The sequence below is a fragment of the Canis lupus genome, chromosome 17 (assembly GCF_003254725.2).
Source record: "Canis lupus dingo isolate Sandy chromosome 17, ASM325472v2, whole genome shotgun sequence".
Taxonomy (NCBI): Eukaryota; Metazoa; Chordata; class Mammalia; order Carnivora; family Canidae; genus Canis; species Canis lupus.
The window spans coordinates 56,308,672-56,326,296 of NC_064259.1; the positions used below are offsets into that span (position 1 = coordinate 56,308,672).

At 40.2% G+C, this 17,625-nt stretch overlaps 1 protein-coding gene across 4 annotated transcripts in view; it reads right to left on the reverse strand.

Moving 5' to 3' along the window:
* Positions 1-12,676: 12,676 nt before the first annotated feature.
* WARS2 (tryptophanyl tRNA synthetase 2, mitochondrial) overlaps positions 12,677-17,625 on the reverse strand; it is a 94,596-nt gene continuing 89,647 nt past the window's right edge. For all 4 annotated transcript variants that reach the window (XM_025453372.3, XM_035700565.2, XM_035700566.2 and 1 more), the window contains one exon: positions 12,677-14,965. In XM_025453372.3, coding sequence (XP_025309157.1) covers positions 14,517-14,965 — 449 coding nt within the window. In that variant the 3' untranslated portion in view covers positions 12,677-14,516. The remainder of the gene's footprint in view (positions 14,966-17,625) is intronic.

Sequence of the window (17,625 nt, forward strand, 5' to 3'; positions counted from 1 at the left end):
GCCCTCCCTGCCCTATAATCTTCCAAAGTGCAACCAAGGACAAACTACCTTGCTCACTACCCGTGGTCACTACCAAGCCCAAGCCTGCTACTAGAGGGTGCTGAAAATGTGGGGGATCTTGTGCTCCAGGCTATATATAATACTGGCAGCTGGAAGTGAAGGAAGTGTCCCCTGTGCCCCTCATTGTTATTTGCAGACCATTATCCCTCATTTCTCCCTAAAACCCTGCCTGGCATGGGAACTTGTGCCATCAGCCTACAGATTCCCAAGACCACTCCCATTCAATTTTTAAAGATTTTATTCCTGGCCCTCTCTCACTGTCTCCAGGGCCTCTCTGGGCACAGTCTTTGTGTTTGCATATTGAAGCAAATGATCTTTATGATACCTTGGCTTCTTTGACTTCCTCTTCTCCAGAGATCATCTTTTCCACCCTATATATACAATCATTCCTCAGGCCATCCCTCACACTTTATAAATACTAAGAATTACCTACCCATAAGCTTGAATTCTCAGACTAACATCTCCTGTCTTTCCAGCTCACTCCTCCAATTCTTGGACACCCCTGGGACCTTCAATCAACTAATCTTGCTATCTTTTCACTATTTCCACACCTCTCACATCCTCAATTCCCCCTTACTTGGTTTGGATCCATGGCCCATTGTTAAACCCACTTAGATCATGTGCCACTTTGACCTTTTGCTGCAATTACCTAGCAAAGCCCAACTCTAGCTCAAATCCAGCTCTTAACTATAGGGAATAAATTAAGGGTCACTGGAGGGGAGATGGGTGAAGGGATGGGATAAGTGGGTGATGGGCATTAAGGAGGGCATGTGATGTAATGAGCCCTGGGTGTTGTATGCAACTGATGAATCACTGAATTCTACCTCCGAAACTAATAATATAGTATCTATTAATTAAATTGAATTTAAGTTAAAAATATATAAAGAAAATCCAACTTTCCTGTACTTTGCCTATAGTCACAAAGTGCAATGTGGCTGGAGCAAAATAATCAACTGCCTTGACTGCTCTCATAAATTCATGTTTCCTAGCCTCAAGAGAGCCCATAAATGCTGCCTGCTGGTTCCATTACATTTCCCTGGTACATTCCCTTACCTGTTCCCTACAATTGTCCCCTCCTCCACAAACCTCCAACATGTCCTTCTTATCTTAATTCTCTACTGTAGACCTTGATTCTTATTTCACTAAGAAAATTAAGTTAATGAAGAGACTTTCTACTATCTGCTTTTCTACCACATGTAAAAATCCATCTGCATCTGTGTCCATCTACCCTTCCTCCCCTTCTGTGCTTTCCCATCTAACTCCAGCCTGTTCACATGTGCTCTGGATCCCATCCCTTCTCACTTACTCACTCACTCAAGGACGTTCCTGAAGGAATTGTCCTCTCACTCCTGCATCACCAAATCTTCATTCTCTACTGGATCATTCTCATCAGCATACAAACATGCAATTATATCCACACACACACCCCCACCCAGCCCCTCTACCCGGTCTCTTCACTCCATATCACTATCCTCCTGTCCCATTTCTCTGCTTCCCTTTATAGCATTACTCCCCCAAGGGTTGTCAAGGTCACTGTCTCTCATTTCCTTTTTCCCATTTCCTCTTGACGTATTCAACTTTTGACCCCTCCATCCACCCAAACTGCTTTGATCAAGGTCACCAATGACCCCCACATTGCTAAATCCAATGGTCCTTTTCAGCTTTCACTTTACTTGACATAGATTAGTCCTCTTCTGGAAAACAGCTTTTTCACTTGTCTTCCAGGGCAATACTCTTTTCTGGTTTTTCTTCTGTCTCAGGCTCCTTGCTGCATATTTTCTCATTTCCTTCTACCTTGAAATAGGATCAGTCCTTGGACCTCCTCTTTTCTCTGTCCACACACATGCAGAGATTTCTTCAAGACTCCTAGCTTTAAATGCTGTCTCTATCTTGATGACTCTCAAATTAATATCTCTAGACTGGACCTCTCCCTGACCTCTAATTTTAAATATCCAACTTCCTACTAAACATCTCCACATGTCAAAACTAAACTCCTGATCTTTCCAAATTTGCTTTCCCTACAGTCTTTCCCATTCCAGTAAACAGCTACTCCATGCTTCTATCTTCTCAGATCAAAAATCTTAAAGATACCCTTGACTTCTTTTTCTAATATCACAACCAATCTATCAACAAACCCTGTTAGCTCTCCTTTCACAAATGTATCCGAAATTTGACCAAGTCCTACCACTTCCATCACTATGATCCTACTCCAAGGCTTCCCCCTTATATTGATGATTAAAATAGCCCTCTACCTGGTCTTCCCACACCCAGCTCTGACCTCTATAAGCTATTTCCCAACATAATAGCCAGCATGAACCTTTTCTAACTTAGGCCTAAAATGGCCTTTCAATTCCAGTGCCCTAAAGTAAGAGCCAAAATCCTACAATGGGGGACGCCTGGATGGCTCGTGGTTGAGTGTCTGCATTTGGCTCAGGGCGTGATCCCAATTTGGGGATGGAGTCCCAGATCGGGCTCCTGGAGGGGAGCCTGCTTCTCCCTCTGCCTATGTCTCTGCCTCTCTTTCTCTGTATCTCTCATGAATAAATAAATAAAATCTTAAAAAAAAACCCAAAAAACAAAAACAAAAAACAAAGTCCCTGGCTGCACTATAGTTAAATCCTCATCTACCACTCTCCTTCTCATGCACCTGACTATACCCACAATGGTTTCCTTGCTACTTTTTAAATAAGTCACTCACACTCCTGCTTTTGCATTTGGTGTCCTCTCTGGACTAGTCTCACCCCAGGTTTTACATTGCTGTCTTCCTCACCTTATTCAGCCTTCTGTTTAAATTTAACCTCAGCAAAACCGTCCTTTATAACTCTATTTAAAACAAGTACTCTGTATTAGTTTGGTAGGGCTGCCATAACAAGATGCCACTGACTGTTAAACAGCAAAATTCATGGAGGCTGGAAGTTTCAGATCAAGGTGTCAGCCTGTTCGGTTTCTTCTGAGGCCTCTTTCCTTGGCCTGCGGATGGCCACCTTCTTGTTATGTCCTCATATGGCCTTTTCTCTGTGCAAGAACACCTCTGATGTCTTTCTCTGTGTGCTAATCTCTTCTTATAAAGACACCAGTCAGATTGGACTAGGGCCCACTCTAGCAACCTCATTTTAACTTAATTACCTTCTTAAAGGCCCTATCTCCCAATAAAGGCACATTCCTAGTTGCTAGGCATTAGGACTTCAACATATGAATTTTATTTTTTTTAAATTTTATTTATTTATTCATGAGAATACACAGAGAGGAGAGAAAAGCAGAGACACAGGCAGAGGGAGACGCAGGCTCCATGCAGGAAGCCCGACATGGGACTTGATCCCGGGTCTCCAGGATCACACCCTGGGCCGAAGGCGGCACTAAACCGCTGAGCCACCGGGGCTGCCCCAACATATGAATTTTAGAGAGTGAGTGGGTGGGGGGAGCCACAGCTCAGCCCACATCACACTCCATCCCCATTTTCTTTATATTTATACATCATTCATCACCTTATGACCTACCATTTACTTTCCTTGATCATTTATTATCTGTCTCTCTCTACTACAATATCAATTCTCTGAGGGCAGGGATTTTTGTCTACTCTGTTCACTACTGTATCCCTGATGTCTAGAGCAGTGCCTGGCACATAATAAGTGCTGAATAAATATTTGTTAAGTTATTCAATGAATTCACATAGTTATCGGTCTTGTGAAGCCAGTTGAGTTTGCAATACCCTCAAAGGCACTTACAAAACAAGTACATATACAATAAATGATTAATAATTTATGATGTAAATTTCACGTGCAAGAAATAGGTTAATTAGTGCCAGAATACTTAACTGTAGAATGAGGATAACAATCCTTTTATTTTATTTTTTTTTTTTTTAAGATTTTACTTATTTATTCATGAGAGACACAGAGAGAGAGGCAGAGACACAGGCAGAGAGAAGCAGGCTCCATGCATGGAGCCTGATGTGGGACTCGATCCTGGGTCTCCAGGATCAGGCCCTGGGCTGAAGGTAACGCTATACCACCAGCCACCCAAGCTGCCCGAGGATAACAATTCTTATGCATCATACAGGTTCATGAAGATGCAACATTGTTATAGTTTGCCAAATATTTCTTCATGTGTCAAATTAGTAAAAGATTAGAAAGTCACAAGGAGAAAGACAGAGACTTCTGGGGGCCACGTAAGCTCTCTTATGGAAGGTTCATGAAGATTGACAGGAGTTAACCTGCCTGCAACACCCAGGGGCCTGTTAGGCCTGGTCAGCCAACATAAGCAAATCACAATGATGTAATTCTTGTAACATGAATCCTTGCTGGGGTGCAATGGTGGGGTGTGCTGGAGCCTCACAGAAAGTCCCTCTCTAGCCTGGCCACACAGTTCAATTTGCTCCCAATAAAATTACAATAAAAAGCTCACTTGCCTCCAGACTGCTGAATGCTTTTGATTCCAAATTATTTGGAACAGAAATCCTGAGTGACAGTATTTTGGGGAAGAGGTTGGATTGAAATGTCCTTAAAGGGAAAAGGAAGGAAAGAAGGAAATAAGTTGGTTATATCTTTCCAAACTGGATGGTAGTTTCAAGACACTGCAAGATTTTAAAAACATATAAGCCAGGACTAAAGTGATTTCTAGCAGCAAATGACTTTGTTCCTAATAGTGGGTGGAAAAATTAAACCTTTTCTTCTAAGGATTCACAGAACTTTGAGCAACACTAATTGCTACCTCTTCACTATCACAAAGAGTGTAGCATTTCTAAGTTTGGCAGTTTGGGGATGTACTAATATATTTTATACATTAGCAAGCACTATCTAACGTGCTTAGCTCCTATGCCAAAGACATAAGACCAGTTTGCTGTGTTTAGTAATATTTTATGTAGCTTTTGGATTATCCACAGATTTCAATGATTCGGATTGTCTCTTCTCTTGTTAACAGGAATATTGGCAAACTAGTTTTAATCTGAAATGACAACAAATTCTTCTATGAGTTGCATCCATTGTCTCCTTTATTTCCTCTACCTTTATCACCCATTAAATCGGAAGGTTTACAGATTTTATACAAAACACACTCCAAGAGTCTTTATTCTCAGGCATTCTCCTTTCTAGCCCATCACCAATACCACATTGGTCTAGTCCAGGCTAGCCTAGAATTCTGAACACTGAAGATTATAAGGGTGACGAGAGCAAAGATAGTACTTTCCTTTATGATACAATGTCAGATACTTTCCAAATAATTTGAACATTTCTAACTTGTGCTTAATAGAACTTTATGACTTTCTCACCTGTGAATTTAATCCATGCTCAACTCTTTTTATTTTTAGACCATATAATCCTTTATAGGGTAATAAGTACTATACTTTTACTACCCACACTGTAAAATAACTCCCTCTTCTCATTTGTCTTTCTTGGCTTTAGGAGATCCTCATCAATTCTAATATTGACAATCAAATCTCTGTGTAGCCTATTACGAAAGCAACTTTAGTTATTTCCCCCTTTAGGATTTGCATAGGCCCACATGACCTATATTTTTAGGCTGTCTATAAACAATCACATATGTAAATGAAAACAATCTGAGCTAAATTATCTTGAGTTAATCTGATGAAAAAGAGGAGCAGACAGGAAAATAGCAAAGCAACAATGTGTTTTTATGACTGATTATCAATTTGCACTTTTTCCTCACAAATGTAAATTTCTTGACAGAGCCCAGTTTTTATTCCTTTTTTTTTTTAAATCCCCCAGTACAGTGGTTCTCAAACAGTAATGCGCATCCAGATCACCTGAAGGGCTTGTTAAAACCAATTGCTGAGTCCTACCCCAGAGTTTCTCATTCAGTAAATCTAGGGTAGAGTTTGTGGATTTGCATATCTAACAAGTTCTCAGGTGAGGATGGATACCCCTGGTTTGGGAACCATACTTTGAAAAACACTGCCTCACCATATAGAAGGCTCTCACAAAATGTTGGTCGGATTAAATTGAGGTAACTCAACTGGAAAGAAGACATTAGACAAAGAGTCTACCAAGATTAGTGTATTAGCTGGGGTAATAGCTAAGGTACTATATAACAAAGAGATCTCAAGATAAAGTGGCTTAAATATGATAAAAATTTATTTTTCACATAACAGTCTGGAGTTAGGTGGGGAAATCCAAGGCAAAAAGGCAGCACTGGTTATTGAGTCAAGACCCAGGCTGAGGGGTCAATTCCCCTCATCTTTCTCTTGTGGATTCCATCAATGGGTCCAACAGACTGTTCCAGTAAGGGTGTGTGTGTGTGTGTGTGTGTGTGTGTGTGTGTGTGTGTGAGAGAGAGAGAGAGAGAGAGGGGAAACAACTTCCTTTAAAAAAGATGTCTTGGAAATTGCTCATCACTTTTGCTTTTATCCCAGGGGCTAGAACAAACTTATAGAACCATGGCTTGCGGAAGGGTAGACTGGCAAATGTAGTCCCTACCTGGCACCATGTTCTCTGCTACAACTAAGGGAGAGGATTCCATTACTAAAAAGGAAAGAGAGACTAGATACTGGGGCACAGTTAGGAGTCTCTGCCACAACTTTATGGCAAATCCACATATAAAGTGATAAAAAACCTGAATCATAGGTACAGTAAGCGTTCTTTGTGTATCTGTACATATTTTTTTCTGGGGGTGGGAGATGGGAGGTAGGGAAGCATTTATGCTTAATACAGAGGCTGTTACTTTGGGATTTAAATGGATCAAAAGGTAGAAACTTTTCTGTTTACCTTGACATGTCATGTCAATATACCAGTACATCAAATATAATGTGCTTCCCTCAAAAGAATATGAATCTATAGAAAGTGCAAGAATGGCATGGAAGTCATGATAGTGGCTGATGCAGGAAAAACAATGGAGGAACTAGCAACTTCAGAAAGCCCACTATTTGCTAATTCCCAGGAGGGGAATCCATCATAAAACAAGTTTGCGACTTTGAATTCCCATGAGGACTCATCTCCCCTTTTAGTATAAGGACTTTCTTCTGGAATCCTGCTAATGAATAACACCCTTCTTGCTCACTGGGTGTCTTGTTCTAAGTGGGAACACCTTATCCCAGGTTTGGTTCCCTTGGTCATGTCTGAACTAGCCACACAATGTTTGGTTTTTAAAAAATTATTATAGGAGTTCCTCTTTTTGGGGGGGGAGAGGCTGCTATAAACTCAGGAAACTCTGGATAATCTATTTATTTGAAGTGACAGTTGCTTTCAGTGGGGTTTTCTGTGGACAGGTTACTGTGGGGTGACCTGGGGGTAAATGCCAGGTACATGTACTTTTTCATCCCGCATTCACAGATAAAAGATGGGACATGGCTTTCCTCCAAGGAAGCCTGTATAATAAAATCTTATTTGAAAAAGGGATTAAGGTAGATATGATAAGACAATGACTATGTAAAATAAGATCAGTTTATTCTAAATAGAGTCATTTAAAGTCACATCAAGTGCTTTACAGAAACTTTTAGAGAATGATGAGTGTCAGCCTGATTTACCATGTGTGTATGTGGGTAGGGATGTGAGGGGCATAAAAAAAGTTTGCATCCCATAGAGCCAACATGGTTATATCAAATACTAAATATTCGGGATGCCTGGGTGGCTCAGCGGTTGAGTGTCTGCCTTTGGCTCAGGCGTCATCCCGAGGTCCTGGGATTGAGTCCTGCATGGGGCCTCCTGCATGGAGCCTGCTTCTCCCTCTGCCTATGTTTCTGCCTCTCTCTGTGTGTCTCTCATGAATAAATAAATACAATCTTTTTTTAAAAATACTAAATATTCTGTTCCTTTCAGAGCCACTGAGTATGACACTCAGAAGCCATATTTCAAATAATTAAGATCTAGTGCCATAGTCAATGGCATATGTCCAAGAGAGGAACAAGACCCAGAAGACTTTTGTTGTGGTTCCTATTCTACCTCCCACTGGCTTTCCATGTTCATCTCCAAGAGACATTTCTTGAGACTGCATTTCATTTCTAATTCTTGGTGCTTTGATGGTGCCTCTGAAACAGGCGCTTGACAAAGTGTTGTTCATTCGATAAATTAGGTTGATCCACACTGAAGTGCCAGTTTTTTGGCAAAAAAATATCAAATATTGGCAATTTCATATGGTATAACCTAGTATTTCCATTCTCATTTTGTCACATACTGTGTGGATCTGCTTTTCCCTTAATGCTTTCATGTTTCTGTGACCTAGTTTCTGTCTGGAAAGTCCCTTCTCCTATCATATATCTATTTTATTTTTTCCCTAAACATCTTTGTTAATCTTTCATTCCCATGCTTAGCATTTGCCAGCTAGTACCTCTGCCTGTCCTCCTCTAACCTATTGGCAAATCATGTGTCCTCTGTACCTTTCACCAAAGAAGCCCGACATAGACATTTGTCACAATACTGAACTAGATACTTGAGGATAAGTCACCAGCCCTCTGAACCTGTTTCCTTCCTAGAAAAAGAACATAATTCCTGCCTGGCCAATAGAACAGAATCATTGGAAGTTAACATATGAGAACTTAAATGGTGAACAGTAAAGCCTCCAGGTTGTTCTGCCTATGGGGGTACTTGGAAAAGTGACATGAAAGTGATAGGCAATCTATTTTCAGCTCAATTTCAGGAAGGAATAGTCTCTTCCAAGCCAAAGAAATTTCAAAAGTCCCTCCTGGTTGACAGAGTGAAAAGGGAATGTTAGTCACACAGGGAAAATGCAGAGAACAGAGTTGTCATGTTAAAGAGAAAGAGACTAAGAACTGCCACATGGCACAGTCACCCTCTTGAACTAGTAACGGGCACACAGCACTTGACAGCATGAACTGGAGGAGAATAAAGGCTGCAGGAGACAGCAAACTAGACTGTGCTATGTGTACAAATGAATAACTTTGGGGGAATAATTGCAGTACTGAAGCAAGCAGCTCAGGTAGGAAGGAGGGAGCCAAGAAGGGAAAAGTGAGGACTAAGGTCATGGGACACACAGGAGGGGATCACAAGTGCTGCAAGAAGAATCTAGACTAGTCAAAAAGGGGCAGACCATTCCCTTGGGCACACTAGTATCAATGGTTTCCTAACTAGGAGATACTAGACAGTAATAATCAATGTGGGACTTTATGCAAACTGCTCAATCTTTGTTTACCTACTTGAAAAGTAGCACTAATCGTTCCTATTTTATAGCCTGATATAAGTATTAAATGAGATATTGCATATAAACACACAGAATGCTCTGTGTAGAGCAAGTGCATGCTAGCTCTTATTATTGAAGTATTGTTTGGGGAACTACATGGTCTGCCATTCTCAACTAATCCTTTCAACGTCTTCATGAACCCTCCAGTTGAAGCACTGTCCATGGAGAGCCCTGACCTATACGTGTTTATTATGCATCAGAATCACCTGAAGGTTGTTAAGACACAGATTGCTGGGTTCATCCCCCACATTTCTGATCAGGTAGGTCTGGGGGAGAGCCAGAGAATTTGCCCAGTGGTGCTCATGCTGCAGGTCAGGGAACTACACTGGGGAAAACACTGTTCTAAGACACTTGGTATGGTACCTGACACATGTAATGACTCAATAGTGTTACTTTGTGTTTCAGGATTAGCACCTTTAAGGTTTCTGAAAAACAACCCACACTTTAATAGACATCTCTAGCCCATTTTCCAGCACTAATCTGATAAATATTCATGAGGTACCTACGCAGGACAAGATACACCCATATGTTCCATGTGACAGTCTGTCATAGCAGGTTTGAAATGGGGTTTGTCAGTCAGTAGAGCTGCAGAACACCAACTTACCTGGCCCGTATTACTGCCATGCGAAATATTTTTCATCATTTCAACTCTCCACAAAACACATGGAAAATGACAATTAAAATCACCTTTTCAGAGTGTAGGGATAGAGGGAACATTCCTTAGCATCTTAAAAGCCATCTACAAAAAGCCCACAGCAAATATCATTCTCAATGGGGAAACACTGGGAGCCTTTCCCCTAAGATCAGGAACACGACAGGGATGCCCACTCTCACCACTGCTATTCAACACAGTACTAGAAGCCCTAGCCTCAGCAATCAGACAACAAAAAGAAATAAAAGGCATTCAAATTGGCAAAGAAGAAGTCAAACTCTCCCTCTTCGCAGATGACATGATACTGTACATAGAAAACCCAAAAGACTCCACCCCAAGATTGCTAGAACTCATACAGCAATTCGGCAGTGTGGCAGGATACAAAATCAATGCCCAGAAATCAGTGGCATTTCTATACACTAACAATGAGACTGAAGAAAGAGAAATTAAGGAGTCAATCCCATTTACAATTGCACCCAAAAGCATAAGATACCTAGGAATCAACCTAGGTAAAGGAGGTAAAGGATCTATACCCTAAAAACTACAGAACACTTCTGAAAGAAATGGAGGAAGACACAAAGAGATGGAAAAATACCCATGCTCATGGATTGGAAGAATTAATATTGTGAAAATGTCCATGCTACCCAGGGCAATTTACACATTTAATACAATCCCTATCAAAATACCATGGACTTTCTTCAGAGAGTTGGAACAAATCATCTTAAGATTTGTGTGGAATCAGGAAAGACCCTGAATACCCAGGGGAATATTAAAAAAGAAAACCATAGCTAGGGGCATCACAATGCCAGATTTCAGGTTGTACTACAGAGCTGTGGTCATCAAGACAGTGTGGTACTGGCACAAAAACAGACACATAGATCAATGGAACAGACTAGAGAATCCAGAAGTGGACCCTCAACTTTATGGTAAACTAATATTCGACAAAGGGGAAAGACTATCCACTGGAAAAAAGAGAATCTCTTCAATAAATGGTGCTGGGAAAATTGGACATCCACATGCAGAAGAATGAAACTAGACCATTCTCTTACACCATACACAAAGATAAACTCAAAACGGATGAAAGATCTTAATGTGAGACAAGAGCCCATCAAAATCCTAGAGGAGAACACAGACAACACCCTTTTTGAACTCGGCCACAGTAACTTCTTGCAAGATACATCTACGAAGGCAAGAGAAACAAGAGCAAAAATGAACTATTGGGACTTCATCAAGATAAGAAGCTTTTGCACAGCAAAGGATACAGTCAACAAAACTAAAAGACAACCTGCAGAATGGGAGAAGATATTTGCAAATGACGTATCAGATAAAGGGCTAGTTTCCAAAATCTATAAAGAACTTATTAAACTCAACACCAAAGAAACTAACAATCGAATCATGAAATGGGCAAAAGACATGAACAGAAATCTCACAGAGGAAGACCTAGACATGGCCAACACACACATGAGAAAATGCTCTGCATCACTTGCCATCAGGGAAATACAAATCCTAACCACAATGAGATACCACCTCACACCAGTGAGAATGGGGAGAATTAACAAGGCAGGAAACCACAAATGTTGGAGAGGATGTGGAGAAAAGGGAACCCTCTTACACTGTTGGTGGGAATGTGAACTGGTGCAGCCACTCTGGAAAACTGTGTGGAGGTTCCTCAAAGAGTTAAAAATAGACCTGCCCTACGACACAGCAATTGCACTGCTGGGGATTTACCCCAAAGATACAGATGCAATGAAACACTGGGACACCGCACCCCGATGTTTCTAGCAGCAATGTCCACGACAGCCAAACTGTGGAAGAAGCCTCAGTGTCCATCAAAAGATGAATGGATAAAGAAGATGTGGTCTATGTATAAATGGAATATTACTCAGCCATTAGAAACAACAAATATCCACCATTTGCTTCAAACTGGAGGGTATTATGCTGAGTGAAATAAGTCAATCGGACAAGGACAAACATTATATGGTCTCATTCATTTGGGGAATATAAAAAATAGTGAAAGGGAATAAAGGGGAAAGGAGAAAAAATGAGTGGGAAATAACAGAAAGGGATACAGAACGTGAGAGACTCCTAACTCTGGGAAACGAACTAGGGATGGTGGAAGGGGAGGTGGGCAGGGGGTGTGGGTGGCTGGGTGACGGGCACTGAGGGGGGCACTTGACGGGATGAGCACTGGGTGTTATGCTATATGTTGGCAAATTGAACTCCAATAAAAAAAAAATCACCTTTTGAGGGGCGCCTGGGTGGCTCAGTGGCTGAGCATCTGTCTTTGGCTCAGGTTTTGATCTCAGGGTCCTAGGATGGAGTCCCACATCAGGCTCCCCATGGGGAGGCTGATTCTCCTTCTGCCTCTCTCTGTGTGTCTCTCATGAATAAATAAATAAATCTCAAAATAAATAAATAAAATCACCATTTGAGATGAGCCACAAGTTAGATTTCTGTCTGATTCTTCATCTTGATGAAAAGATTGTGCTGAGGCCTTAAATGGTAGGTGGAAAGGAGTGAAAAGACATCTAGGTTCTTATTTTAGCTCATTTATCAACTTCTGAGATCACTGACACATCTCTCAATCATGGGTGTGGATTTTGCATTCGATGAGCCCTCAAGTCACTTGCAAAGATAACATGAACAGGATGGTCTCAAGCCCACCCTCACATGTGAGGGCTTTGTTCTTTGGAAGTCATCACAAGTCTCCTAGTTTTTCTCCTCAGAATTCTTTCTATGGTACCTTTAGTTCTATGGATGGCAGATGTGACAAGTGGATAAAAACAAAACAAAACAACAACAAAAAACACTCACAAACAATTGGTTTGATAGATCCATCTTTAATTTTGTCATTTTCCAGTTTTCTTACTATGGTTCCTTTTAAAGTAAAAAAAAAAAAAAAAAGAAGCCTTGGAGAAAATATGCCAAAAGAGGCCCTAGGACTATACACACCACATTCCAAGAAAAGATCCAAAAAAGGATTTGTACCTGGAGTGGATTCTGGGATGCAGTGTTTTGTGTATTTATATCTGTTATGATAAAAGGACTACTCTGCTTTTTTCTCTAAAGATACATGAAGAAAAATTCTTTGTGGGATGCCTGGGTGGCTCAGTCAGTTAAGCATAGGACTCATGATCTCAGGGTTGTTGGATCGAGCCTTGCATGGGGCTCTGTGCTCAGAAGGGAGCCTGCTTGAGATTCTCTCCTTCTCCCTCTCCTTCTACCCCTCCCCCTGCTCTCTCTCCTTTAAACAAATGAATAAATCTTTTTAAAAAATTATTTTCCCCACATACTAGTCTCTTATGTATAAAAGTTGATCATGGTACCCACTGACCAAAACAAAACAAAACAAAACAAAAACTTATAAGCAACTTCTTTTACAAAATCAAGCTTGCTAACAGGTCCTGGTGTGGTAAGTCAGGATTGTCATTTCCATATTCAGGAAGTGCAAAGAAGCTAGGTTTTAGAGAGTGACTCGTTATTACTCAGAAAGGCTGAGGTAGAGGGAAGGTGAGAAGCTTCCACTCATCAGGAAAATCTGATGTGTCAGGCCTCACTACTATTGTAGGCTGGTAAAATATACTTTGTGAAGTGTCTCTGCCTCAAGCATAGGACACAGAACTTAGGACCTGCCTTGGAGATCCTAAAGGAGCAAATACGACCAAGGTTGGCGAAATCCGTATTTAAAGCAGGCGGCTATTGGTTGAGTTACTGATATAAACAGTGTCCATAGTACAGGTCTTATATTTCGAGTATTCACCTTCAAAATAAGAATGTTTGGAGTCTCATACATATTGCCTTTTACGGTTCTGTGCTGATGAAAAAGACACTGCTCTTTAAGGAGTGAAAGTTTTAATCTTGGACTTGCTTCTTACTGAGTGATACTGCACACCCTGAGCCTCGCTTTCCTCAGGGCAGGGGTGGAAAATGGCAAAGTCCCCTCATATATTTCCCAAGGGCTGGTGATGTTGAACTAGAGGCAGAGGCAAAGAAGTACTTACTGCAAACAGAATCCAGGAACCTGGGTTCTAACATGTCAATCGATTTGAAATAATCAACCGTCTCAGAAGACTATATCATGTATTTCTGAATTGAACAAAACAATACTTATTGGGACAGTCAGTGTGGTCTTGTTGGGAACAAGTAAAGCAGCTTAAATGCATTTAGGCAGGTACTATCTCAGTGACAAAGGAGCTATAATAATCAACTTATTTTTATAAGTTGATTTCAATACAAATTGGTCCAAATGGCATCCCAAGGATTAGAAGTCTAAGAATCTCCGTCTTACTTTTTAAGAGGGTTGGGACAGAGGGGCACCTGGCCGGCTCAGTCAGTGGAGCAGGAGAGTTTGAACTACCGCTCACCTCAATCACATTCATATACCTAAATTCAGGGTAAGGAGTGTGCCTCAAATAATTGAGGATTCAGATAGTCATGCCTTCTCTCTATTATTTTTGGTCACAGCATTTTGCTGATGGGATTTAGAACACCACTCTATTTGAAGGTTACAAATCCTTATTTATCAAATGAAGCCAATATTCAATATTCAAATGAAGCCAGGTGAACCAAAATTAAATGTCCCCAAGCCATCATTTTTCATTTGTGAGGAAGGCTGCCTTTATTGGCGTGCACAGGCCATAAGTCATAAAAGCCTTGCTTCCTACAGAAGCCCCACCAATTTCTTCACCTCCTGGCACACAGGATGGGCTAATTCCCTAGCTTTTGCTGACCCAACCTGTAAGACCTTCTCTAAGTGGCCCCTGTCTGTCTTAAGTTTTTCAATTTCACTCTTAATCGGAGCAAATTTCTGAATCACGGCATCGGCCACCAGCAGCTTGTAGCGAGCAGTGTCCAGGCCTGCGCTGTGCTGGAGTGCTTCCTCCACAGGGACACCGACCACTGCTGCGTGAATGGCCACCAGGTTAGAGACCCCGGCTCGCCGGGCTGGCTCGTAGGTCACCTCTGATGTGAAGTCTGTCACAGCCTTGCGGAATTTCTGCACGATCTCCTCTGGACTGTCTGTTATCCTGACGGTGGCCAGTTTATCAGGGTCCGATTTTGACATCTTGGCAGAAGGGTCACGGAGAGATTTCACCTTCTTCATGGATGCTAGGGAAAGATGCCAACATACACACACCAAAACCCAAACCAGAAGACAATTACAAAATAAGAAAACATCACACCAGGAATGTCAGGGTCTAGATCTTAAAAAGTGTCAAGAGGACCACATGACTTTATTATTATAAATAATAAAGGGATCCCTGGGTGGCTCAGGAGTTTAGCGCCTGTCTTTGGCCCAGGGCGGGATCCTAGAGCCCTGGGATCGAGTCCCATATCGGGCTCCCGGCATGGAGCCTGTCTCTCCCTCTGCCTGTGTCTCTGCCTCTCTATCTATGTCTATCATAAATAAATAAAATATAAAAAAAATAAATAAATGAGTATGGCTGACACAAAGTATTACACCAATAGCAGTGTTCAACACAGTGATTTGGCAAACTTTTACATTATGCTATGTTCACAAGTGTGTAACTACCATCTGTCCCCTACAACACTACTGCCATATCTGACTATATTCCTCATACTGTGTCTTTCTTCTCTGTGACTTCTTCATTCCATAACTGGAAGTCCATACTTCCCCCTTCCCTTCATCCATTTTGCCAAGCTCCTTTTTCTTTCCCTCTGGCAACCATCAGTTTGTTCTCTGTATTTATAAGTCTGATGTTGCTTTTTGTTTATTCATTTTTTTTAAGATTCCATTTATGAATGAAATTGTATGGTATTTGTCTTTCTCGGTCTGACTTATCTCACTTAGCATGATACCCTCTAGGTCCACCCACATTGTCTCAAATGACACAGTTTCATCCTTTTTTATGGTCGAGCAGCATCCATTACATATAAATACCACATCTCCCTATGCATCACCCAATGATGGGCATTTGGATTCCTTCCATGTCTTGGCTATTATAAATAATGCTGCAGTAAACACAGGGGTGCATATATCTTTTTGAATTAGTGTTTTTGTTTTCTTTGCATAAATACCCAAGAGTATAATTATTGAATCATATGATATTTCTATTTTTAATTTTTTGAGGAACCTCCATACTGTTTTCCACCATGGCTGCACCAGTTTGCATTCCCGCCATTAGGGCACAAGGGTTCCTTTCTCTCCACATCCTCACCAACACTTGTTATTTCTTGCTACATGACTTTATTATTTTTATCTGAGTATATATATAAATAGCAAATACCCCCTGTGAAAAATTCAAGCCATATATATATATATATATATATATATATATATACACGCATGAAAATAAAGATCACCTGAAATATGTAATAAAACTGTTAACATTGGATTGATCACATTTTCATGCATCTTTTAATGCTTATATGAATATAAAATTTATAATCTTCACAAATGAAATTGTATCAATCATACTGTATTAGCCATGCATGCCTTTTTAAAAAGTCTGATCTATTTCTTTCCTCTTCCTCTCTCTTTCCTCTCTGCTCATCCCTATTAGCTAATCACCCTCTGCCCACAACTACTGTTCTTCCTGCCCCTAACAAATTTTAACAATCTGTGGCAATCCCTTCATTTCTTTATCCATAGTTGTATAAGTATACAGTAACACTCACACGCACATGCACACACACAGAAGTGACTTGGTTATTGCTGTGATAGAATCAAGATGTTAAGCTGTGCTTTATAAATCAGCGTTATTAATAATTGCCTGTTTTATGGCTATTGCAGAAACATATCAAGTTGAAATAGGTAAAATACTAATAGGCAAAAACAGTAAAATATTACTTATTGCTAAAAGAGGCTTGATTTTCAATGCAAGGAAGGCCTATTTTTTGTTTGTGTGAACCACTGGAATAGCTTAGAAATTTATACTTGCCTTATGCTGCTGAACCGCTACTGGGTCCAGTATCAGTTATACTGGATCCAGTATACTGTTCTACTCCTATAAAATGCTGTCAGCTTATTAAAGATGGACAGGGCTTAGGCTCAGTGATCTCTGCCCCTGCCACAAATCTACATTGCTACCAAAATGTTGATACAGATGCACAGATTCTTTCCTCAAGAAGATTCCAAACTAGTATAGCCTCATAGATGCTGGTGAGGTTTCAGATCCAGTGGGGGGATTGTCTATTCCATCAACGTTGTGCATTTAAGAAGGAAGAGTGTGAGAATGATCAATTCCCTCTTGTTTTTTCTAGCTCATTATTCAGCAGTTTTTCTCTCTTATGGTTTTCTTTTCTTGTGAAGGTCAACTGGCTTTGGAATCAGAAGAGCTTTGCCACTAACTTGATATATGACTTAGATGCAAAATTAGCCTTGCCAAGTCTTAGTTTTCCCGTTCATAAAATAGGGAAGGATATATATATAGAGAGAACATATAATCCATTATAAAGTATTATATATCTTAATATATTAATATGTAACATGAAATAGTCATACATTAATTTATTAATATATAATCAAAATAAAGTATAACATAATTTGCTACATATATATAATTGGTAAATTATATATAATGATTTATAATGAAAATGATTATTCATTTTTAGTCTTTCTCTTATATACATTTCAATATTATATAATTTACCAAATATATATGTATATATATAGGTATTATGTAATTTAGTGAATTCAACTATTTTTCATTGTTAGTCTTTCCCATGTTTCAATATAAAGTATTATATAATTTATATATTATGTAACTTAATGAATTTGATTATTTTTCATTTTTAGTCTTTCCCAT